General features: G+C 41.3%; 2 protein-coding genes across 3 annotated transcripts in view; one reads left to right on the forward strand and one right to left on the reverse strand.

Moving 5' to 3' along the window:
- Positions 1 to 26,971, forward strand: part of LOC145435525 (uncharacterized) — a 349,573-nt gene that overhangs the window by 224,470 nt on the left and 98,132 nt on the right. The gene's annotated exons all lie outside the window — the stretch shown is intronic.
- LOC145435500 (collectin-10-like) lies at positions 12,806 to 24,168 on the reverse strand. Of its 2 annotated transcripts, none has more exons than XM_080312789.1 (4): positions 23,999 to 24,168; positions 21,520 to 21,713; positions 20,262 to 20,433; positions 12,806 to 13,171 (listed from the first exon to the last, which is right to left on the reverse strand). In XM_080312789.1, the coding sequence occupies exons 1-4, from the start codon at positions 24,058 to 24,060 to the stop codon at positions 12,916 to 12,918; spliced, it is 684 nt and encodes a 227-aa protein (XP_080168915.1). In that variant the 5' UTR covers positions 24,061 to 24,168; the 3' UTR covers positions 12,806 to 12,915. The 2 variants fall into 2 exon arrangements, with proteins under 2 accessions (XP_080168915.1, XP_080168910.1); XM_080312784.1 differs by having other exon boundaries at positions 21,520 to 21,863.

Consider the following 26,971-nt stretch of genomic DNA (forward strand, 5'->3'; position numbering starts at 1 on the left):
TTTTGGTGGTCATAGGTCAGCACGTCAAACCAGGGTTGTAACCGAGTCGCAATTCAATTTGACTTTTATTGTTTTGACTCGAGTCATTTTCAAGTCACGTCCGACCCAAGTCAGGGAGAAACTGATCGAGTGTTAACTGTTAAGACCGGAGTCTCGGTCAGCAGACCTATTGAGTTCAAGTCACTCCTGTAAAGCTCTTGAGTAGATTTGAAGGCCTCGGATTCATAATATACTCAATACTCATTTTTCTCACCCTAGACATGTTTTTCGAAACATAAAAAACAGTTTCTGGGGCTATTTTTCAATTATTGGTCCTGATATACTAGGGTAGGGTTGCCATACGTTAGGAATTTCACTGTTCGAACTAGCGTCCAGGAGGAATTACTAAAATATGCCAAATGTCCGGAATTTTGACGTAGGCTCATAATTTTTTCCGTAAATCAGCATAAAAACAATATTGCTTGGGAATATTTATGCTGATGTATGATATTTTTCTTCGCACTGCGCGCGATTTACTATCACATTTATTGAATTAATATGGAGACTACCGTACCACCCTCGCAAAAACTGCCATAAAATATAAATAAAAACTACATTAATTTACTGGTATAAGCCAAATTGTATTCGCAATTATAGAAGAACGGTATATTCCTAGAGATCGTTAAGGCCGTTTAAATGCTTTATTCAAAGATAGTATGTTGAACGTAATCAGCTTCCAAAATAGCCCGTGAGTAAGTCTGGGCAAAGGTGCTGACTTCTTTTAGTAATTCGCTCGTAAAATTTCGATATGGCCCAGAGGGCCACGGAACAATTTCAAATTGGAGTTGGAGTCGCGATCATAAAAGTTCGGAAACCACTGGTGTTTCTAAAGCTCCGTGGTGCGCACCGGCATAAGGCTGTTTAACAATCTTATCAGTAGGACATGAACATGACTTAACGATGTGCTATTACGCTCCCAGTATTTTCGAAGTCATCATCCTCCTCCACCAGCACTACCGCTAACTCTGATCATGTGGGCGGAGAGTAGTATCTATAGAGTAATATATGGAACGGTCCGACATTATTGACAGAATTCATTCAAATAATTTAACGACCAGATGCATATAGAAACCAGATTCATATAGCAAGCACCCCCCCTTCAGAAGTTGCATCGATTACCCTATAGTGTGGGCTCAAAATCATTGTTTATTTGGGCGGGAGGGGGCTGAAAACATGTGCTTTCTGTCCCGGTTACACAACACACAGCCACATACTCCTGCACCGGACCATGACCACCTCTGGTCTATTACTTCGTTTCCATGCACGGACGGCCGAAAGGCCATGTCGCATGCGTTGTACAATGTACATGTCGGCCGTCTTTCCATGACCAGCCGTGATTCGGCCGAACTAAGTGGGCGAAGCGTTCGCGATGACGTTTTTGACTTACTTACTCAGTCACAAGATTGCGATGAATGACTCGGCAGGAATGAGCCGAGACGACTTGTAGCGGTCATTCAATCAAACAACCCGTTTTGACCTTGAACACGTAGACCTAAATCCATCCAACATGTAAAATATGGTCATGATGAACCATTGCTTAAAACTAACAGAAGATAAAATAAGATGGAAAAAAGATGAAAATTAGGTGGCATATCCTAGTATGTGGGAGATATAGATATGGGATATCGTGGTCCGATAATTTCGAACGCAGAATAGTAACTTGTCCATTAGTCTACCGCAATGATATATAGGCTATACAATGATTGGAAACTCCAGTGAGCTCTACGTTTGAGCGCGTCGCGAGTAGGGCTGGGCACAATGATTCGAGTACTCGAATCTGAATCGAGTATTAATTGTAATGATTCGAGTCGAGTAGTAAAAGATGAGTTTTTCGAGTACTGAAATTATGCGCTTCTCATACCTAAAAGTTAATTTACTATCGAGAATTATAGTTTTGATACCATTTTCCACGGAGGAAGCCTTGAAACCTTGATTGGCCGTGTTGCAGCCTATGAGACATAGTACAAAGCTACGAACGTTACTGGAAATAACACATTTTAAAAGTCATCATCATCACACAACATTGTCAACAAGAGCAATGAAATCGGTATGGTCGAAAAAATACCAAAGTATCTTTAATGTGACGAATAACAGGCATTATATTCTTTGTGGTGGGATAAAAGGTACATTTTTAAACTTTGACATATTATATTCTGTTGTGACGTCATAATGACTGATACTCGAATACTCGACTCGACTCGAAGCGTTTTACGTGATTCAGAATCGAATCACTCAGGTACTCGGTTTTGCCCAGCCCTAGTCGCGAGTCATGCTTCACCAGCGGTATGAAATCGATGTAAACAAACGGTTCGCCAGCAATCTTTCTTCAGGAACTGGCGTTAACGTAGTGAAAAGTTTTTTATCGAGACCTCTGTTGCAGGTGAAATGTGTGCATACTGTACATTGTACAAGTTTTGGCCAATACCAGTAGCATGGCTTAATATTCAGACGAAACTGATGTACCAGTGTGCCTATACGTGATGAACACTGTGATCGGAGGTGGTCTCGCAGTATCAAATAACGGTGGATACTTCATAGTACGAGGTAGAGTTGGGATCAGGTCACTATCTTCAAGTCATTGCAAATTTTTAATCAAGTCACGAAGTCATTTCTAAATTTTTCAAGTCAATTCAGGCAGGTTCTAAAACTGACTCTGAAGTCAGGCCTTTTGAAGTTGTGAAAGTAGGCAAAACCTACTTGAGGATATCGCAATAAGCATCACGTTTTTGAAGTAATAATAGTCATTATTCCTTTGTTACGGAGATTCATCTTGTGATTCGAATGCTCATATATACAATTGAATAAATGGAAATATTTTTGTTTGATACTTATCAGGAGTAATCATCAGCAGCTTGTATATACAGTATACAATTGACTAACAGATGTATACAAAGTATAGTCTAACTCAGTGGTTCCCAACCTCGGCCCTGAGGGCCGCATGCGGCCCCCAGCTAGCCTTCTTGCGGGCCCCAGAAAATATTAAGACATCGAGTTATGACAAAAAGTAAAATTTATATTTATAAAATACACTTGCTTCGCTTGGAGTCTGGAGATTTTAATCAGGATTGCAGGAAAGTCGTGAGTACACTGCTATCGTTACGTCACTGCTGCTATCGTTGCACTAGGTAAAGACAGGACCATAACTGCCGCACGCCAAACCCCCGATAGGGGGGGGGGGGAGCGAGCTCGAACGGGGCATAAAATTATTTCGTGAATTAGTATAAATTATAGAGTATCTTATTCAAAAAAATTGCACTCTAGGCGTGATTTCATGCTGCCAAATATCTTGATTTTTCGGTACTCATCCCCAAGAAAAAAAAGCGTACGTTTATAGAAATGGGCATTGGGCAGATCGGCGTTGGCCATTACCGCGCCACGACGCACCAAGACATATTAAGTTTTAGGCCCGCGACTCCAAGAAGTGCTCCAGAACGATCGGCAGCGAGAAAACCTTGGCCGTACAGGACTGCCCTTATGATGACCGAAAACTTCGTTATATATACAAAATACTACCTTGGCAATCTAAACCTCACGAGACAGGGAACAATTATATGCCAGTTAAGAAATACTAATTTGAAATCGTGTGCGTCATTTAGTTTAGAAGCCGCCTACGGTTGGGCGATTCTATATTTTTTGATATAGCAGACAGGAGGTCACGAGATAACATGTTACGGAATGATACTAACGGGCCCTACAGTTTCCAAGACACCTCACTCAGCTCTACCGGTTAATCTGATTATGTGAGCAGCGAGGACAAGAAATTGATAGCAATATATGTGCAATTCCCAATCATATTGACATTGATTTTATCATGAATTATCGAAAATTTTCGCGCTTCGCGCTCGCCCACTTAACGATAAAACTAGTTTCATGGCAACAGCGAACAAGTTAATAGGGGTAGGTTTATCACCCTATGGCAGCACAAGATTCAAGTTTTTTTTTTTAGGGGGGGGGTGGCTGACGAAGTGCTGTTTACCCCCGAAGATGTTTAATTATTATTGAGTGATCCTACCTTTTCAAACACACCTCCCTCGGCTCTACCTGTAAAACTGATTACGTGAGCAGAGAGAGGATAAAAATTGATGGCAATATATATTCGATTCCCGATCATATACGGCCGTAAACCAAACTTTACGCTGATTGGTCGAGAGACAGTGGCCATGGATACGACGCAGCAACGGAGGACGCTGCATTTACCTAAGCCTAGTTGGCACTACGATGTATTCCTATAGCCGTGTAGACTGCATAAAAACGACAAGATTACAGTTAAATGTTTATTACTTCATCAATAATAAAATTAGGAAAGGATATTAAATATTTAGTAATGTATACTAAAATATAATGCCGAAATACTGCTGTGTTTATAAATGCAGTGTCACCAATGGCAATGAACTGGGGAAGAACAGATTTTTCCATTCAGTTCCTTCCAACGCAAAGGTCAGGATGGCTTGGGAATGCAGAGTAAGAAGGCAGGATTTCAAGCCTACTTCCACAAGCTTCATTTGCTCCTCATCGCCGACCTCACTGCAGTTGCAGTGACTTAAAAAGCCCAGAAATCACAGTGAGCCGAGCTACAAGTCAGCAGCTAAAGACCCGATGAATCACGAGCCGATGCATGAGAGAGTGGAAAGAATGTCAAAGACAAGAATAAATGCATTGATCAGTTCAAATACTGTCATGTCGTGGAGCACAAAGCCTTAAACAGGCTAAAAGCACCACTGTTGTGTACAATAATAATAATAATATGCTACCACCACTTTTGCAAGGAAGATTTTGCTGCTAGAGCATTATAGATACACCAATACAGTCACGTCTAAAGAGAGGTGCGATTCCCAGTCGCAATCTCCGTGGTGAAGCAGAAGATATGCGCATTGCAAAGAGGCGGACCCTGAACTCCATGCCGTGTCAACTGTCTTCCTGCAATGTTGTGGATGCTGCACATGCGAATCTTACATTGTCATCTGGTGATCCTGATCTAGAATCGCCATCGTGTAGCCTTGAAATGGAATCTTCAGTATGAACAGGTATTCAATATTGTGGGGGTTATTATTGCACGAAGAAAGGGCCATTCAAGACTACTAAGCATCACTCATGTGAATGTAGCAAAGATAGGTCTTGTTCTTTTTCCATATGGATATCTGGGTGCTTCACATGATAGAGTGGTTCTAGCTGAGCAGACCTCATCTGCCTTGGTGTGCTTGAGGTATCGTAACAGCACATGCGATGAGTTCATGAAATTTGAACTTGGGCAGAAATCACAGAAAAAGAGTTTTTATTTGACTGCTGCTAGATAATTACAAGTAAATCACTCTTATTGGCATCAAATTCAGGCCCAAATGTGAGCCACAAATAATCCTGCCTTCTTATCAGGGTTGTAATGACTCGAGTCATGACTCGACTCGAGTCAGACTCGAGTCACGATTTTTTTATGACTCGACTTGACTCGAGTCATTTTCTTGAAATGGGAAAATGACTCGACTCGACTCGAGTCAATATTTGGATTGACTCGACTTGTACTCGAGTCATTACGCATGACTCGACCCAAGTCATTGACTCGGCTTATTTTATATGACTTGAAGATGAAGAAATTTGCGAATCATAATGGCTAGATCAACGCATCCGACGAATTCTGCCGACATCGCTATTTGTCACCACTGCTTTCGTTGCACTTGTCTGATATATCAGATATGCCGCCGTAAAAACAACAGAAAATGATACATAGTAGCAATGCATTGTACAAAATCGTCCAGTGATGAAGAGGTAATGGATCCTCCGCAACTAAAGTACTCAAGACTTTTCAATTATACAAGCAAACAATTGAATCAAAGTTCAATTAGAGCCAATGAAATGACTCAGATGGTGAAGAGACTGATAAGCTCATGTGAAGATTTGAAGGCGATGATTCTTTGCATTTTTGGGCGACTAGAAAGAATGAGTATTCAATGCTCTTCAGTGTGGTTCAAAAATGCCTATCAATTCCTGCATCTAGTGCACTAGTGGAACGTGTATTCAGTAGATGTGGATTCATTCTACGGCCATGCCGCTTTAACATATTTGAGGATCTCCTTTCCACATTAGTATTTTTGAGGTGTAACTCATTGATTTCATCTGCTGTCTGTGAAAACACACAATGCCCTTCGTCCATTTGACGTTTTGTTAGGTATGTGCATTGTGCACGTGAGTAATAATGAATGGCTAATGTTGTGTGATGTTTGTACAATATGGCTGTTCTAAAATAACTTCCTTTTTATTTTACTGGGTGGTTACATGATAAAATTGTTATGTTGCATAAAAGGAACACTGAATCTGGCTTAATTTGAAAAAAGTGGAATCAATGATCGGAGAGGAGAATATTCTGGATTTGAAAATAAATGGAGTATTTTAGTGAGAAATTCTTTCATATAATATAATTACATAGTAGTAAGTCGACTATTTTTTCATATCCAAAACATTCTACTCTAATAACTTCACTTTTTCTAGTTGGAATTGAGTCAAATTTGCTATGAATCATATTTTTACACAATGTAACAATATCATGAGATAGCCGGTAAAATTCGAAAATCTCTATTTGTAATTAGTCTAAAATTTTCTTTCATAGCATTGCTTTCTACTGGTTGGAATTGAGCCAAATTTGATTTTTAGGCAATCTAGCAATTTTAAGAAGTAGTCAGAAAATTTGAAAAAATGTTTTTGAACAGCCCCATTGTACAATTATTTCTCCAATGCTGTAACTGCGATGTAGTCGGTAATGCAATTGGGAAAACCTTTAGTATAATCAAAAGGTATGTGTTCTGTTGTCACTGCACAATGCACATAGTGGCATGCACGCTTTTACAGCATGCTGGCCTGTTGTAAATACCTCAACATTGCATCTATTGATTCTCTATCAACTAGTATCTTGACGTGAATTTGTTGGTTCTCTATCAGATAGTATGTAGACGTGAATTCGTTGGTTCTCTATCAGCTATTCGTGAGCTATCGTCGATGTGTTCATAATAAAAACTGAATGCTTGTATTGGTGATGTATCAGACTGACAAGAGAGATATTTGATTTTAAGTTCTAAGATTAGTAAAGTTATCTTTAACATCGGTAAATGAGGCCGGGACCTGTCCGTTATCTGCCTAAATAAACACGTGCCAAGATTCTGATAGGGACAAAATGAGCATGTTTCGCAAACAGGGAATTCGATATCACCCAAGCAGGATTGAAAACATGAGTTGAACATGACTTCAATACTGTGACTTGGACTCGACTCGAGTCATAACACCATGACTCGGACTTGACCCTTTAAACGGTGACTTGGACTCGGACTCGAGTCAGAGATGAATTGAAAATGACTCGACTCGACTCGAGTCAAAACCACAAAAGTATGATTGACTCGTGACTCGGAACCATGTGACTTGGTTACAACCCTGCTTCTTATACTCTGCCTTCCCAAGCCTTCCTGTCCTTTGCGTTGGAAGAAAATGAATGGAAAGATCTGTTCTTCCCCAGTTCATTGCCATTGGTGGCACTGCATTCATAAACACAGTAGTATTTCGGCATTATATTTCAGTATATGTTATTAAATATTTTATTTCCTTTCCGAATTTTAATATTGATGAAGTAATAAACAATTAACTGTAATCTTGTCGTTTTTATGCAGTCTACACGGCTATAGGAATCAGTGATGAGCATCGGAGCGGAGTCGGAGTGGATTCGGAGCGGAGTTTTGCCGATTTTGTGACAGTCGGAGCGGAGTCGGAGTTTACTACAGATATTTTTTCGGAGAATTTCGGAGTATTGTAACTTTTGTCTCCGATATCTTTGGATAGCTCTGACCAGAATACACTCTTGGTTATGATTACAAACCAAAACACAGACCGTTGACACCTTGTAAAGCTGTAATATGACGGGTAACATGCAAAAATGATTGCCAAGTGCATAAAAATCAGCCATCTGCACTGCAATTTGGGACTGGAAAGTAGATAATACTGAGGTCAACCCTATTATCACAATAATTTAGTAAAACACATTACCAAGCGTACCATGCTTGCTACTGTTTCGGATACTTGACGAGATTCATCGGAGTATCTCGGAGTCTGGGATTAAACTCTTCGGAGTCGGAGGGAGTTTTCCTCAGACACTAAAGTTGTCGGAGGGATTCGGAGTCTCGAAAAGCACTATCCGCTCATCACTGATAGGAATACATCGTAGTGCCAACTAGGCTTAGGTAAATGCAGCGTCCTCCGTTGCTGCGTCGTATCCATGGCCACTGTCTCTCGACCAATCAGCGTAAAGTTTGGTTTACGGCCGTATTGACCGATTTAATCATGAATTACAGAAAATTTTCGCACTTCGCGCGTCTAGGCGATAAAAGCCGACTCACTAAACTGCCCCGAAAGCAGCATAATTGGTAGTCCTATAGCTCACGACCGAAACGTCCGAATAATTTGATAGGTCCGGTCATTATCGAAAGCTAGTGTCGCACTGATTCCAAAAATACGAATTGAAATCTCGCCAGGGCAATACAACTACTTTGAAATAGCCACCAAAGGTCGATTGTTCTGAACAATGGGAGCGCAGCAGCACAATCACCATAATGACCATAACAATGGCCAATGGCGTCGAGCGATTGATCGGAACAATGCCAATTTTCATATTTTGATGACTATTTTGGGTCTGTTTCATTGCCCTGGTATTCGTGCGGCCCCGACCGTACTCTGAAATTCTAAATTTGGCCCTGACACCGGAAAAGGTGATCAATAACTTGTAATATAGATATAGATATATTGCAAACGATATCAATCATCAAAATACTGCAATGATTACCAACCACCACTATACAATACAACTATAGTAGGATCTAGTATACTATCCACACCTAACTTAATGCTGCATTAAATATCACGTAGTCAATCAAGTAGTGCTAATAAAATCAGCATTGTAGAAGGCGACAGTGAAGTGCACAGCTTTGTTTAGTCTTGATGTCAGGTTTTCCCAAAAGATACTTCCGATGTGTTCAGCAACATTGTTTTATGTCAGCCCGACAGCAGAGCAGACAGTATATTCTGATCCTTGCGGGTCTCAGCTGCTTCAGTCATATCTTCCATCCAAAATCAGGCTCCACAACAGACATATAGTACTACTTCAACTAACAAATCCTCTTACCAGAATATAAACCAATCGCTCTACTTCAAATGCCAGAATGTAAATAGCCTACATGTGATCAGAGTTGAGTACCATAATACGACTACGTTACCGAGGGATTTCTGCGTAATTCTGACGATGTCATTCGAAATGCTTTGTACATGACTGAGGTCTAGCATAGGTGAATCTCTGATGACTTCCACAACAAATCTCTGAAACGTTTACAACCAGAAATCAACAGCACAGTATGCCATATTTAGCACTGAAGCAGGTGCGCGAGAAAGTAGCTTGCTAACCAATTTATGGTTGCTATGCGTATCTAGTCACGTGATCGAAGTCCTGCAAATGGCCTATTTGGGTTGCTGAAATATGGTAACCCTATACTAGGGTTACCATGTTTTGGAAATCTGAAAAGAGGACACTTTCTCAAAATTTTCAGACTTGCAATAGTAAAAAAGAGGATGAAATCTCAAAAAAGAGGACATTTGGGCGTCCTCTAAGGACACTTTCAAAAAAGAGGACAAGAGGACGTATATATATGGCAACCCGATGATATACGAGATTGCATAAGTCATATAGAATTTGTCGATTTATATGACTTGGTCCGAAATTAGTTCAACATCTCGTCTTTTCGTGATCGCCCCCTTCGGTAACACAAGTCCATACGGTTTTGATACATATCTAATATATAATATGTCTTAAACTCTGAACAAGAACTTTGGTGGATCCATCGCGGAAACTCTATACGACGCCCTTACGGGCGTAGCTATTAGTTTTTCTCTTAGCAATGTCAGTTGTAGACTTGTAGTATCATTGATTCGTGCTCAGTGTTGCCAACTCCGGATGGAAGAAAATCGCTAATACTGTTGTCAAATCGCTAGATGACGCTAAATATTGAGAAAAAAAGCGCTAAAGAGAGAGAGAGAGAGAGAGAGATATGATATTCTTTCTCGCCTGCACCATCGAGATGCTTTGGCGACGGAGTTGCGATACGGCCCCATGAGGTCATCTAGTCTGCGCCCCCGTTTTTTTTTCTCCTCCATGCTATCCGTGATTGCTGAGCGCCTAGCAGGATAGCTGCGGATACCATTTTTCGAGTCTTTGGTATGACCCGGCCGGGGATCGAGCCTACGACCTGCCGCTCGAGAAGCCGGACGCATAACCATTACACTATCTCGCTGCATTAATTGCTAAAGATGTTAAATTGAACCAATATATCAATACATTCTTCTCAGCTATATTGTACTCGTCTGGGACCAAAGTCACTTATCATATTTCTAGTTCATAGTACGCAATAGTCATCTCTAAGCGGGACAAAACGTGCTGTGCATTTCGATAAAGCAGATCGCTATACGTGACCACTGACCAGGTTTGCAGGCATAACCGCTCACTATATAAGCGTGCCTTGCTCGATGCGTCTGTGAATACGTGATGCGATATACCATAGAAATGCGCTTGACTTCTTCTCTAAACTGTGTTGGAGTAGCCTACCTGAACACGACATGCGACTTGACACACGTGTACATGATATGCGACTTGACCCGACACAACACGACTTGAACCGTGTTTGCCAGCCACTATAAGTAGAGACCTTAAGAAAATAATTAGAGGACCAACCAAGCTAGTGTCGCACTGATTCCGACAATATGAATTAAATTCTCGTCAAGACAATGGAACGACCTCAGAACAGCCCTCAAAGCCTGAAAATCGGCATTGATCAGAACAATCGCTGGACGAAATTGGTCACTGTTATGTTCATTGTGTTGTGGCGGTGCCATTGTTGGAGCAATGCCAGTATTCAGACTTGAGGGCTGTTTCGAGGTGCATGGTTCCATTGTCCTGACGAGATTTTATTTTGTATTTTCGAAATCCCGGCGACACTGTCTTTCGATCATGGCCAATTATATTAAATTTCAGCGCTCAGGTCGCCAGATGTAGCACTGCCAATTATGCTACTTTTAGATTACTCAGCAAGAGGAGACACTGTTTGCCCATGCGTAACCGCCAGGAGTTGCGTATCTACTATCTATCCGTAGGTTAGTAATCTATAATTATACATCATCGGAGTACGCACTCTGGTGACCGGTATAGCAAATGCAGTCGTCAGCCAGAACTGATCTTTATATTGGTTATTTTCGGTAAAAAAGCGCTAAATAATCGCTAAATACTTTTTCAATAATCGCTAGATTTATCGCTAGGCGCTAGATCAGGGGTGGGCAAACTTTTGAGCTCGCGGGCCGCATTCAACATCTGAATCCATTTGCGGGCCGCACTATATAGAATTGGGATTATAAACCAAAACGCAATATTGGTATTTGATTACATAGCGAGGACATGGAGATAATGTAAGTGCTTATTTAAAACAAACCAAATATTGTGTTGATGATATCGTACACGAGTCAGAAACATAATGGCGGGATTTCATAGGCTGGTAGACCTCTATAACCAATTTGTAAAAACTATAGAGATGAAAGTCGGTTGTCCCGCTTTTTAGAACAGGATCGAAATTTAGATCTGTGAGCAGCGATCTGTTCATAGATTTACTAATTCCAGTTTTGGTTCTGTTCCATGACACACAATGCTGACAGCATCATAACCATGTTAGCTTCAAACACGCTTCTTCTATGTGTAGATATAATATATTATTACCCCGATTCTACGCATACAGAGAACGAATCTACCTAAAACACGCGCGAATCGTTTTTATAAGCACATCACTGAAATAATTAAAACTGGAGTGGCCAATCTGAAATCACACTCGTGATCCGAATTATGTCAATCTCGTTTAGGATTTCTGTGATGTTCAGCAGTTGAAACCTTCCAAACTGCGTGGGTCTTGAGATCGGGCTGTCGCGCCAGAAATTAAACATAAAAAAGAATATAGGAAGTATCTACCCTAGACCAGTGGTTCTCATTTTTTTAAGACACACGCCTCCCCCCCTTATGATGGTGAAAGATTTCGCGCCCCCTTATCGTCACAGTGCAAATCGCAACCACGATGCTAGCAGACCTAACGGATAGTTCACTGGCATGGAAGGTTACGACTGTGGATGAGATATTTTGAAACATGAAATTCAGACTAAATACAGAGCAAGAATTATGAATTTGAAGTAAATCGCACGGAGCGCGAAATTTTTTTTCGTTTAGCTCAGCTTCGCGCCCCCCTTTCAGATGCTTTCACGCCACCCAGTTTGAGAACCACAGTCTTAGAATTATCATGGTCAATTATACTAAGAAAAAGTTTAATCAAGTCCCTGCATTAATTAGATTTTTTTGTACGCATTTTATCAATGTTTAAAAGAAGTTTCCATTGACTCTCGCGGGCCGCACAGAACGGTGTTGCGGGCCGCATGCGGCCCGCGGGCCGTAGTTTGCCCACCCCTGCGCTAGATCCATATATTTTGGCGCTAAACCGGATGAAAAATCGCCAGATCTAGTGATTTTTTAAATACAACCCGATCTACAGCAGAATGCATTTCCCAAAACCAGCCTCCCAGTTTAATCTGACTTCGATCGGTACCGTAAAGTTATCTTCGCACAGACACGAGCAATGAGTTACATGCAGTAGTAATGGTGGTAGTAGGTCGAGCAGTAATCGAATGGGCATTATATAAATTGGCAGTGAGCAGAAACCGATCAGAATTCGTTATTTTCTTTTCATTAATCTCTCTTTTGTACAAGAACAGTGACGCATGGTGAAATTCTACAATAAGAGAAAACACGTGCGGTATATGCAATTGCCTGTTTTATGCGAGTTTTTCACATACATAATTAATTCGGGCATGACAACTTAAGTCATCAAACTTCCAGTTGTAGAACTTTGCAGAAATCGCGCAATCCTGATTTCCCCCAGCATTATTTGGTTCTCCGGGATGAAAATTCACATCTCCCGCACTGTACTCTCGCCCGTCCCGCCAAACAAAAGTCCCCTCTTGAGCTATGTCGTCCAATCCTATGAATGTAGACTCCCCGCTGGGTATGATCAATTTGTCGAGAAGTTCTCTGTAAAAATTTCCATGGGCTAAGTTCGTAATATTGCCATTGCCATTGCTAAGTTAGACAATGAATGTGTGATCAATATGGCTATTTTTTTTTGCCGAAAACGGAAGATTTTTACCTAAAAAATCAAAGCTTTCACATTTTCTGACTATACAAAACTTACTGCAAAATAGGTGTTGTCGCAGTTAATGTTGGAATCGCACTACTTATCTTCATTTCTTGTTGGAACTGTCTGTACTTACGAAACAGCTTGGCCTGAAAAATTACTATTAAACATACTATTTTGAATTGAAAACTGTCAAATCTTTACATTAAAAAACTTTATTTTAACGAAATCCGGCCCTATAAGGAATTCCAGTAGTTACATCACGTATTATGGTAGAAATAATTAAAATTTGTTGTAGTACAACGAAAGATACTTTCCTACATTCTCAGGTAGAAAGTGTCTGTCTTTGCTAAGTAGCTTGCCGAGAATGGACAAAGAACGTTCAACAGCAGCAGTTGTTGGCTGGCAACACCGAAGCAACACTGGTAACACTGATACACCGTGTTGATTTATTCTGACAATGTAGTCTACATCAGTGGTTCTCAACCGCCGGTCCGCGGACCGGTGCCGGTCCATGACGACATTCCTACCGGTCCGCCAGGTATATTACAATTTTATACCTTAATTTCAAGATGCAATGTTGAAGGCTTGTCCATCGATAAAATAAATAAACTTTCAAATTTTAAACTGATTCAGAACTTCGTGAGGTAACATTAGGGGTTGAAACATGTTCGATTTGACTTGAAGTTCAAGACGTGTCATTTGACGACACGTGAGCGACAACTATACAGAACAGATACGAGCTGACTCATCGCTAAACAGCGCAGTTTGCGCGATCGATCGTTTTTGATTGATTCATTTTGTGCAGGACCGTAACTGGGGCACCCCAAACCGCCCAATTGGAGAAGTGCTGGACTTGAAAGGGGCCCAAAATTGTTTTGCAAATGAACATAAATCATAGCGTATTTTTTTGGAACTTTTCCCAACATTTTTCAATTTCTTTTCGCGTTTTGCGCGATTTGGTGTCACTAAATGTTTTGCTTATTAGGTGCCCTTCTCCAAGAAATACGTGTGATTTATGGAAATTGGCATTTCGGCGTCAGCCCTTACCGCGCCACGACGTATCAACAAATAATGAAGTTTAGACTAACATGGGAGTCAGAAAGATGTGCCAAAAATTCGGCAGCGAGAAACCCGATTCTGTCATGAATGATCGAAAATGTTCGCTATTGGCGCAATTAAGCTACTTGAACTCTCAGCTTACACTGAGTAAAATGAATGTGCTCACAAGTACAGGTGAAAACATCCACCCAACTGTGGAGTCTGGGGCGAAGCTTCGGAAGTTTGGCTTATCGTCCTGTGGGGGCCCAAGACCAACGTTTTGGGGGATGGGCTGACGAAGTGTGTTTTCGGTCCGAATTTGCGGATGGCTGGTATAGCTGCCATAAGGTGTTTTCGTGTTGCGCATTGTATTCGTAGTTGCCAGAGTAGCCTGCGTCTTTTGGTAGTGGGCAATGCGCAAGGTAGCACGACAAGGTGTTTGGTTCGACTCCGAAATGCTTCTTCTCTCGATATTGTCAAAGAGAAGAATATTATTCGAGTTGACGTGGTCGCTTAAAACTGTAAACGACTCTCGGCGGTAGCACGTTTATCTGGACAAGGCAATTTTACCTCAACTCAGCAGACTCACAATCGTAAAATCTCATGGATGCCAACATGAAGATAACATTTACGATCAAAACCCTCTAAATGTCTCTCTAGCACCATATAATTGCATACATTGCATTTTGGCTTCATTTCGATTTTTGAAAGTCCACCGGTCCGGCAGACATTTTTTGAAATTTTACCGGTCCGCAGTGTGAAAAAGGTTGAGAACCACTGGTCTACATCACAATTTTTCATCATGCACTTCCAAGAACCATGCAATGCCCACGCTGTCTTGCTTCAATTAGAATATTGTGGTGCGTTGATCATATCACCATTCACCTTGTCACCCTGTTTTTTTTCTCTTCATTTCAACGTTTGTGATTCACGGTGAGTAGACAATGGGCCGTCTACAACGGTAGGCCAATAAAGGAGGCTACAAGCTGTAATATGTAAAATGACTTCATCGACAGTGCAAAATCTAGGATGCAAACGAAATGCTGGTTGTCAAACATTTTTGACTTTGTAAATAATTTTGACAATTTTATGACGTAACGCTACAATTTTGACAAAATTTTAACTTAATCTTACAAGTCAAATATCGCCCTAGTGATCAACTGCTCGAGACGTCCCCTTTGAAGATTTCTGTAGGACACGCGTTTTATGTTTCCTTATCCGACTATACCCTATAGCAGGGGTGGGCAAACTTTTTAGCTCGCGAACCGCAATAAATATTTGAATTCATTTGCCGGTCGCACTATATAAAATGAGGATACTGAGCCAAAATTCAATATTGGTATTGTATTATATGGTGACCGACCACATGGAAATATAAGTATTTGTATATTTAAAGCAAAAAAAAACACATTGATTTGATGATAACGTACAAGCGTCAGGAACATTGACTAGAATTTAAAAGCTGGTCGTCCTCATTGTCAAAATTAGGTATGCATGTTGGTTGTATGTTGATTCTTACAACTGTACGTGAATTTGAGTCTTTGAGCAGAGATCTGTTTATAGATTTGCTGATTGCGCTTTTGGTTTAACTCCAGGACTCACAATGCTGACCGCATCATAACCATATTAACTTTAAATACGCTTCTACCATATATAAATATTATAAATATAAATGCTTCTATACATACAAAGAACGAATCTATCTAACACACTCGCGAATTCGTTTTTCCAAGTACAGCGCTAAAATTAATAAACTTGGTCGTGTTGCAAACGTAAAATCACACCCTTGGTCCGAATTAAGTCATTTCCGTCTCACTTTCTGTGATGTTTAGCAATTGAAACCTCTAAAAATACATGGCCTGGAGGTCATGCTATCACGCCATCAATGAAATAAAATAAAAAAGACTATGGCAGGAATATAACCAGGGCCGTAACAGCACTCCGTCAGCCCCCCCAAAACGTTGGTCTTGGCCCCCCCATAGGGTGGTAAAACAAACTTCGGGGGGGGGCTTCGCCCCCCAGACCCCCCTCCGGCTATACGCTCTTCACATTGGGTGTACGTTGTTTATTAATTGGGGATCCGTTTAGTGAGTCTGCTTTGCCTGCCTAAATTTATTTAATTCATGACTGAATCGGGCAATAGACACTATTTGCTCGCTTAATCGCGCCATGCGCGAGAAATTTCTATAATTCATGACTGAATCGGTCAATATGATCGGTATTGCTTGTATATTGCTATAAATTTTTATCCTCTCTCTGCTCCCGTAATCTGATTTACCGGTAGAGCTGAGTAAGGTGTGCTTGAAAAGCTAGGACCCCTCAATAATAATTGAACATCTCCGGGCGCATCCCCGTTGGCAGGATCGAAACAGCACTTCGTCAGGCTCTCCAAAAAACTTGAGTCTTGGGCTCCCATAGGGTGATTAACCGACCCCCCCCCCCAATCACGTTGTTAGGTTTTGCCACGAAATAACAGATGTAAATAACGAAATAACGCGAATTTTTTTGACAATTCATGGTAAAAATCGGTCAATAAGATCGGGAATTGCATATATATTGTTATCAATTTCTTGTCCTCTCTATACTCAGCGGTAGAGCTGAGTGAGGTGTCTTTGAAACTGTAGAGCCCGTAAATAATAATTAAACATCCTCTGACGGACGGAATCGTTGGTATGACTTCGTTACATGATGTTATCCCGTCTGCTATATCAAAAAATATAGAATCGCCCAAACGTAGCCTACTAAACTAAAAGATCACACGATTTCAAATTGGTTTTGTTTGTTTGTTTTATTACATCATTGGCGCTTATCGCTATTATAGTCATTTGCGCCCAGAACATGAATTTCATCTTGAACGCGATCTTTAGCTGCCATCTTTCTAGAGTTCGGCTCTTTCTTCGTCTGGGCTTTTCAATGCGCTGCATTACAGCGGGATCGGCGATGAGGAGCCCAGATAAACCTCCGACACATAGAAACATGGCAGAGCCGAGACTCGAACCATCAACCATCGATGTCGTGACTACAGTGTTTAACCAACTGCGCCACTCGCTTCCCCATTTCAAATTGGTAATTCTTCGCTGGCATCAAATTTATCCCTGCGGGATGGTATTTGTCTTGTGAGCTTCAGATTACCAAGACATTCGGCGCTAGTCATTTAGGTGCCTATGGATTAATAAACCTGTATGTATTTCGTATATATAACGAAGTTTTCGGTCACCATAAGGGCAGTCCTTTTCGGCCAAGGTTTCTCGCTGCCGATCGTTCTGGCACACTTCTTGGAGTCGCGTGATACATGGCCTAAAACTCTAGGATTTATATGTCTTGGTGCGTCGTGGCGCGGTAATGGCCAACGCCGATATGCCCATTTCGATAAATATTGCGTATTTTTCCTTGGGGGAAGAGTAGCCTACCCAACAATCATAACATTTGGCAAGTTGAAATCGCGAAAAGTTGAACAATTGCTGCTCAGTTAGGAGAATGAAGTTTCGCAAATCCTTAATCCTGAGGTTCCCAAACATTCTCAGCTTATGTCAAACTTTAAAAATAATGAAACTCTTTCGACACACTTATAAAAGAAGAAAACTAGCTTTAAGAACATCCGTGTTCACAAGTTTCTGCGATATACTGACTGAGAAGAGGTTTCGTTGCATGTCTTCGGTTTGCGGAGAATATATAGGGGAGATGTGGTACCGACGGATCAAAAATTGGAGAATGATCGCTGGCGCCAAAATGTTCAGCCAAAAACAGCAGATCTTTTGCTGGCTCAGCACTTCGATACAAGCTCTACCTATCGCGCACATATACATGAATATCCGTCTTTTCAAAAAATATTTATGGACGTTCAAAATTTGTTGCTCGAACGTATCATCGGTCCCCCCCCCCCCGGTGGGTCCAATGGCACACGACCCGGGTACCGATGACACATATACCCTAAAAAACTCAGATGTGACAGCTTCTCTTGCTCAGTATTATAACCTAAGATACAGCAAACCAAAGAAGAATGTTTGGTCGCAACCGCCAAAAAATAGAATAAATATTAACTTAAATGTTGTCATAAAATCACGTTTCGATTTAGGGTCGAACTTATAAATATGAGGGTGCATACATATTGCCCGAAAATCGACAGTGTGACTCCCAAATACCTCGTTATAGCGATAAAACATCATATGCAATTATTACATAAAGATTTTCTGTACGTAGGCATGTTTCATCTGTTTCATGATTAGTATGCTCGATTATTTTGCTTGATTTGGCTATTGTATCATCGGTCCCAACCCTACGAATTTCATACATGAATCGAAAAAAATTCGACTCAAGGAAGGTACTGCAAAAATATTAGGTGCCATTATATAGCCTGATACAAGCCCTTAACTTCACGATAAAAATGATTGCCGGTTTGTTCGTGTTGAAGGTTACAAAGAAAAATGTATATGTCGATCTAAATTAAGTTTTCACCCCCCAAAACAAAAAACATCTGTGAGAGACCCCATAGCTCGCGCACGTCGAATTTTTTTGTATGCGAGGAAAGATTTTGCAAGCACGCAATTGTAGACAAGTTCACGGAGTGTAATGATGGAATTATCATAGAGAATTTTCAAAGTATTTTCGGTCCCAGTGATCCATCGGTACCACATCTCCCCTACGTCGTGATTTCGCAATTGCGACCCTCAAATCTTAATAGGTAGGCTATATGCTGCTGCGAACTCAGCCGAGTGTCCACTGTCCAGTAAAATGGCGTATGGCTGGAAGATGAAATGCAGACTATATTTATATCAGCTATACCCCTAGGTATGTTACTGGCCAAAGTATACAATATTATTTTTATTATTATTATTAATCATGAGTTTTAGGTGATGCATGTCGCCGTTTCGCCAAGGAGAAAATGTGTTCTTCAGGATCCCTTGTTCATATGCTTAGTACATAGGTTTACAATAAACATCTAACTATATATACATCGGGTTGGATTTAAAAAAAAGGTGTTTTGAAACATGTTTCAAACAGTATTTTAACAAATGCCTTTTAAAAAATGTGCATTTTTACAAACGTTGTATAATTATGCCATAACTGTTTAAAAACGTTCGAAAAACACGTAGTATGAGCCTACGGACGATTTCCACCCGGTATAGTCGACCTATACGATATGGAGTGGCTGGAACCCTGTAAATCGTTGTGGTTCAACAGTTTAGCTTTTAGATATAGATATAATTGGTACCGAATGAGTGTTCTGATGATGATGCTCGCCGATCGTCAAAATGCTGCATAACAATGTAGTCCTGGTTAAAGATACTTTTGGTCTGTTTATGACAGTCGTCGGAAACCCTTTTCGTCGACCGAACCATATTAACCCTATATTTTCAATTGTCAATGCCGCTCAACTGTGACGTGGCAATCAAAGATTCGTGACATCATGACTAGAAAAAACATGAAAACAAACACACAATAAAAAACAAGTTTTTAAACAGTTTTGTTTATTGATGTTGTTTTAAATGCAGCCCTTTATGTCAGTGAGGGCAACATACGGCCTGCGGGCCGGATCCGGCCCGCGACGGGATTTTAATCGACAACAGATGTCTGATTGACTTCAACAACTATTGAAGTAAATTAGGTTAATATATTCATTAAATACTGTTTGGTATCTATGTTTCAAAATTAAAGCTTACAATAAATACGAATTGTTCTTTGTATAGGAAAATAAATACTCGATTAATGTATCGCCTCTGTAATCCGGGCCGCCAAGTACTTAATTTTCCCACATCAGACCCACAGAGCGGAGAAGTTACCTGCCCCTGCTACATAATTCATGAAACAATAAACTCGGCGACCCGGGTAAATAATTGCGACAGAGTAAGTAAGTTAAAGTGGTATGTTGAGCGTGGTACGGGCGTCGGCAAGGAATGTCCGGTGAAAACAATACAATATATTGCAGAGATAGGCATTGATAATTACCTTCGAACTGTAACGTTAAAAATGCCATCCACCGCAAGTCTAGCACCGTACTTCATGCAATTTTTCAAACCATCCGTGTAATTACCCTGCTTGAACACTTTGTATAAGTTGCCGTTACTTGCTTGATACCAGGTCACCAGCTCTTCCAAGATTGCGATTCTCTCATATGCAGCTGGTAAATAAACACACATTCAGATATACATGCATTGTATATAGGCTAGGCAGGACATTGAAAATTCTCATGCATATAAAATATGATTAAATTGCGTATAATCCTACATACCAATTCATATATTGATATGTTCTAGATAACGATAATTCCTTAGTTTCGCCTTGGATATCATACTTGACGGAGTCACCTGGCAGACTGTTATAGCAAAAAGAGATGATCCTCATCATGGACATACTGTTTTGCCATATGAATTAAAACAGCAGGATTCTGGTCGTGGCGCTGCAAACCAGGGCTTTGGAGCCGGAGCCCGGAGCCGGAGCCCCGGAGCCGTGCATTTTCACTGGAGCTGGATCCGGATCCGGAGCTCTACATAAAATTCAGCCGGAGCCGGAGCTGGAACCCGATTTACTGAAAATGTGACTGGACCCTGGATCTGCCAATGCGTCGGAACTGATATTTTAGTCATCAACATCCCAAGTGTCGCAGCCAGACTTGTAATTTTTGGTTGGCATTGCAAGTTCACAATCTGAGCAATTCATTTTCGATGATATAATAGGAAATTACCTCGCGGGCCACGCAAAACCGTCTCGCGGGCCCCTCATTTGGCCCGCGGGTTGGCCACCCCTGATATAGCAGGCCCATTCGATAATTTCAGAGCCGGAGCCGGAGCTGGAGCCGGAGCAGTGGTAATAATGCGGCTCCGGAGCTGGAGCCGGAGCTAATGTATGATAGAAGAAAGCTCCGGAGCCGGAGCTGGAGCAGTTTAAATTTACGGCTGCTCCAAAGCCCTGCTGCAAACTAAACGATTTACATCCGCGTATTATGCTCGTACGCATTTCATACTTCGCCAAGTTGTGTCACCATCAGAAATAATCATATACTCAAAAATGTGTACTACAAATTCTGTGTGTACGAGGGAATTTTCAGAGCAGTTTTTAGAGCATTCGTGGTCATTGTGACTAATAATTGCTTTGGTGATAAAAACGTGAATGTTTATCCAGTCACCAAACCGTTCGGAGATTTCAGGAGTTCCGCATCAGCAGGCTGGACACTCATGCAAACAGCATTGTCATAGGCATGGATTACCTTCCAATTTCTGGTCAATCCACGCACCGATGCGGTTATAGTCAACTTCTGCGCTTTTTCCAGGAGGTCCCCTTATGCCAGGACCTCCCTCTGGTCCAGATGGTCCGACCGGTCCAGGTTCACCTTTTACTCCGGAATCTCCTTTGGGACCACGTGCTCCTGATTTGCCGACTCGGCCGATTAGACTGGATGAGCTGCTTGCGGGAAAGCAGAATTGATTCATTTGCAACACATGGGAGCACAGCGGCCCCGAGGGGCTAGCTGAGACCGTAAATCCAAGCAGAATTCCCAACAAAAGTGAAGTGGATGTCAGTATACAGCTAGGATTCATTTTCTGTCTGTGTCTGAATATATATATTATGCAATATTAACATGTTTAAAAACTCTGGTCGCATTGTTGGCATCAATACGCAGGTTCCCTCAGTTATGAAGAGCAGCGTCCTTATTATTATTTATAAACATAATTCCACAGTTCGGTAACACATTTATGTTGGGATAGCTCAGTAGGTCTATTGTTTACCACGATATCAATGTACAGTTTGTAAACCTTGATGAAATGAAGGGGGATGGAGGAATATTCTCATACACCGAACTGCAGTTGACTCCATGAGGCACGGTCAGATTAATCCTAAATTATGCTTGCAATACGCTATGGGAATGAGCGCAGCAATGATATGCCATGTTTTATGCCGGTTTTTCAGAAACAGAGGTGCAGCTGTCGACGGCCTGTTCTGCATAACCAGAAAAGTGTATTTAATTCCTGTGACATACTGGGCATGTCGATATAAAGCTATCTAGGCTATCTCGAAGCTCCAAGCACAGTTCGTAAACGAGTTTCGAAAAGATAAGCCTATTGAATTGGAAAAAAAGGCAAAGACATGTGTTGACTGATGTCCACTCTTCGACTCGATCTACAGAATATCAACAGAGCTATCCTATCAGTATGCCTAAATTGTATACGTCAAAACTTGTACAATACAGTCATACGCACAGGCCCGTAATTGCCGCACCCCAAACCCCCCAATTGGGGGGGGGGGCGAGCTCGAAGGGGGCCCAAAATTATTTCGTGAATTACCATAAATTACAGAGAAATTTTTGAAAATTTATGCAACTTTTTCAAATTTTTTTCGCGCGATTTCAAGTTGCCAATTATCTTGAATTTTGGGTACTCTTCCCCCAAGAAAAAATACGCAAGATTTATAGAAATGGGCATATCGACTTTTGCCATTAACGCGCCACGACGCACCAAGACATATAAAGTAGGCCATGTAACATGCGACTCCAAGAAGTGTGCCAGAACGATCGGCAGCAACAAAACCTTGGCCGAAAAGAACTGCCCTTATGCTGAGCGAAAACTTCGTTATATATACAAAATACTGTCTTGGCAATCTGAACCTCACAAGACAAATACCATCCCGCAGGTAAAAACTATATGCCAGTGAAGAAATGCCAATTGGAAATCGCGTGCGTCTTTTAGTTTAGTAGCCCACGTTATGGCGATTCTATATTTTTTATATAGCCGACAGGAGGTCACGAAATAAAATCATGTTAAGGAGTCATACCAACGGGCCCTACAGTTTCCAAGACACCTCACTCAGCTCTACTGGTCAATTTGATTACGCGAGCAGAGAGGACAAGAAGTTGATAGCAATATATATGCAATTCCCGATTTTATCATGAATTTTCGAAAATTTTCGCGCTTCGCGTTGGCTCACTTGGCAGTACAGCCCATTTCGTGGCAAAAGTGAACAATGTGATGGGGGGGTAGGTTTATCACCCTATGGGAGCCCAAACCCCAAGATTTTTTGCGGGGTATACGCCCGAAGATGTTTAATTATAATATTGAGGGGTCCTACCTTTTCAAACACACCTCACTCAGCTCTACCTGTAAATCTTATTACGTGAGCAAAGAGAGGATAAAAATTGATAGCAACATATATGCAATTCCCGATCATATTGACCGATTGAATCATGAATTATAGAAAATTTTCGCGCCTCGCGCGTTTTGGCTAGAAAAGTTGACCCACTAAACGGCCCCCAATGTATAGGATATGTAGGTTGCGGTAATTAGCGAATGGTCTGAGGGGGGTCTGGGGGCGAAGCCCCTCGGAAGTTCGATTCATCAACATATGGGGGGCCCAAGACCAACGTTTTTTTTTTTTGGGGGGGGGGGGGGGGCTGGCGAAGTGCTGTTACGGCCTGCATACGCAGATATGATATTGACATGAGAACTTGAGGGTAGGCCTACTTCAGAGAAATAACATCATTTTCTGAAATGTACCGGGATTGGTTGGGTCCCAGATTACATCGTTCCAAAATCTTATTCCAAACAGAGTGGTCAAGAGCGGCAATACAGATTATACAAAACGTTTGATCTCAAGTGTCATTGAAGAAAACCTTCCACCTCTCCCTCTCTCAAAGGCTGTAAACTGAACATAAATTAGGTTTGCAGTGAGAGCCTTCGACCCCCAAAACCCACCTTTCGACTACGCCACTGTTGGTAGTGCTCAATCTGAGAGATAGCAACAGCTGAAAGAACATCACGCAATAGAACACCGGTATCACGATTCCTCAAAACGACGACGTGTGTTTTCTGGTTGTTTGGCTAATATTTGTTTAAAGCGCAGCTGGAAATACTAAAACAAAGAATAGTTAACTGACCGTCAATTAATATGTTAAATTTGTTGTTGTCTACCTATTTACAGATTCCCAACTTGTCTACAGCTACCGAACATATGCTTGTTTTCTTCCACATCTATTTTCGATATATATGGACAGTTGGACACATATCGCGTACTTTTAGATACTGTGCTATGCTCTGTATCTACCATATGGATATTAAAATATAATGATCTCATATAAGTGGATCGCGAGGTGTGTGTGTCCTGTGAACTATGACGTGGATAAGATTACAGAAATCGGTTCGTGGTATGTTTTTATTAAGGTTATCGCTAAATGTTTATTGCTTTTAGATCTTATTCCTCATTTTTCGTGCTACGCTCGAATTGTCGCCCTCTAATATATGTTCCACATTTATCACCGTTTCTAGACAGTTATTTATGCTTTTGCGAACGTCGTTTAGGCCAGTGGTTCTCAACCGCCGGTCCGCGGACCGGTGCCGGTCCGCAAGGTATATTACAATTTTAAACTTCAATTTCAAGATGTAATGTTGAAGGCTTGTCCATTGATAGAATAAATAAAACATCAAATCTTAAAATAATTCAGAATTTTGTGAGGTAGGCTATCATTAGGGCTTGAAACATGTTCGACATGACTTGAAGTTCAAGACGTGTTATTTGACGAGCGACAATTACAGAACAGGTACGAGCTGATTCATCGCTAAACAGCGCAGTATGCGCGATCATTCGTTTTCGATTCATTCATTTTGTGTAGGACCGTAACTGGGGCACCCAAAACCGCCCAATTGAAGAGGGGTCAAGCTTGAAAAGTGCCAAAAATTATTTTGCAAATGAACCTAAATCATAGCGTATTTTTCTGAAACTTTTTCCAACATTTTTCAATTTCTTTTCGCGCTTTGTGCGATTTAGTGTCACTACATGTCTTGCTTATTAGGTGCCCTTCTCCGGGATATACGCATGATTTATAGAAATAGGCATTTCGGCGTCAGCCATTACCGCGCCATGACGTACCAACCCTAATGAAGTATAGGCTAACATGGAACTCCGAAAGGTGTGCCAAAAATTCGGCTGCGAGAAAACCGATTCAGTCATGAATGATCGATAATATTCGGCATTGCCGCGATTAAGCTACATAAACCCTCTGCTTACACCGAGTAGAATGAATGTGCTCACAAGTACAGATGAAAACATTCACCGAACTGTAGGGTCTGGGGGTGAATCGCCGGAAGTTTGACTTATCTCCCCGAGGGCGACCAACACCAACGTTTTTTTGGGTGGGCTAACGAAGGGCTTTTGCGGCCCGGATTTCCGGTATAGTTGCGGCAAGGCGTTTTCCTGCGGCACACATTGTATTCGTAGTTGCCAAGAGTAGCGTATGCGTCTGATTGAAGTCGGTAATGAGTAGGCTAAGGCAGCACGGCAAGGTGCTTGGTTCGAGTTGGCGTGGTCGGTTAAACCCACGGCCTTCGGCGCGAAAGACTGTACACGACTCTCGGCGGTAGCACGTTTATCTGGATAACGCACTTTTACCTCGAGTCAGCAAACTGACTACCATAAAATCACATGGATGCTATCATGAGGATAATTAATTACGATCAAAGCCCTTTAAATGTCATTCTCTAGCTACAGCGGTTCTCAACCGGGGGTCCGCGGACCCCTAGGGGTCCGCGAAGCAATTTCAGGGGGTCCGCGAGACCTCTAAATTTTTAAAATGGTTAATAACCTAATTTTTATTTTATTTTCTCATTTGAGAAAGCATGAGGCAGTTTCGCACCATAACTGTTAAAACCTCATGACTCATATCATCATAATAATTGTCTGACATGAACTATCGCAATGTGGAAATTCATTTTCATTGCCAATTTTCCATTAACCTGCAGATACAAACACATTGCTGTCTAGAGACGTTTTATTGGGGTATGTGAAAAAATATGGAAATAGTAACGTCAATCAGGGTGACTTCGTAATGTCTGCGAAACCTTCTCGATTTGAAGTTGTCAGTCGCATCAAATTAGTGTACAGTCGTTTAAAATAAAAAATTCCGAAGCATGTCCCTAATTTGCCCCAATGCAGGGATTGAAACCTCACCACGAAATCCGTTTTGTCCTATGATATACATAACCACTATTTGAACAGCTTCTTGGAGGTACAGAACTTCAATATACAATTAAATAGTATATTCATATTGAAATTAACCCGAATATTTTCGGCTGACACTCGTCATAAATCGGACAACCTGCTAACCTACTCTTAAAGCTCGGCTATCAGATTTGGCGCATTCTTATTGTGGATGCCCTATATCGACAAGGCTGTTTTTTTATGAACAAGTAGTGTTTCGTTGCTATCAAAGAATTACGCTCCAACCCTGAAACTCATATGACCAGTTATATTGATATGCAGCCTTGTCATGCTAATGTTCAATTGTTCATGGTCGAAAATGATTGCTCGTAAATATATATGTAAACCCGAACAGAACAAGTCGTTTCATGACCGTCCTTCTCACGTTGGAAAACTTGCATTCATTATTTGGCGCATAAAATTTGTCTATACTTGTAGATTAGGATTTCACTTTGACGGTAGAAACTCTCTGCGGGCCGATCAAAATGCCGTCGCGGGCCCAATCCGACCCGGGGTCCGTTTGTTGCCCGTCGCTGCGCTAGATGCTGGACGTGATATGTTCATAAAATATATATTTCTTCATTTTGGCGCCATAAATGTTACGATCACACCAAAAGTATCGTCGGAAGCGTTATGCGTTAATATTGCATTAGCCTCCATCTATCTTTGCGGAAATGGTTTTCGGTACTACTCGT

The sequence above is a fragment of the Botryllus schlosseri genome, chromosome 1 (genome assembly GCF_051294905.1).
Source record: "Botryllus schlosseri isolate E-star chromosome 1, Bs_hap1, whole genome shotgun sequence".
In the NCBI taxonomy this organism is placed as follows: Eukaryota; Metazoa; Chordata; class Ascidiacea; order Stolidobranchia; family Styelidae; genus Botryllus; species Botryllus schlosseri.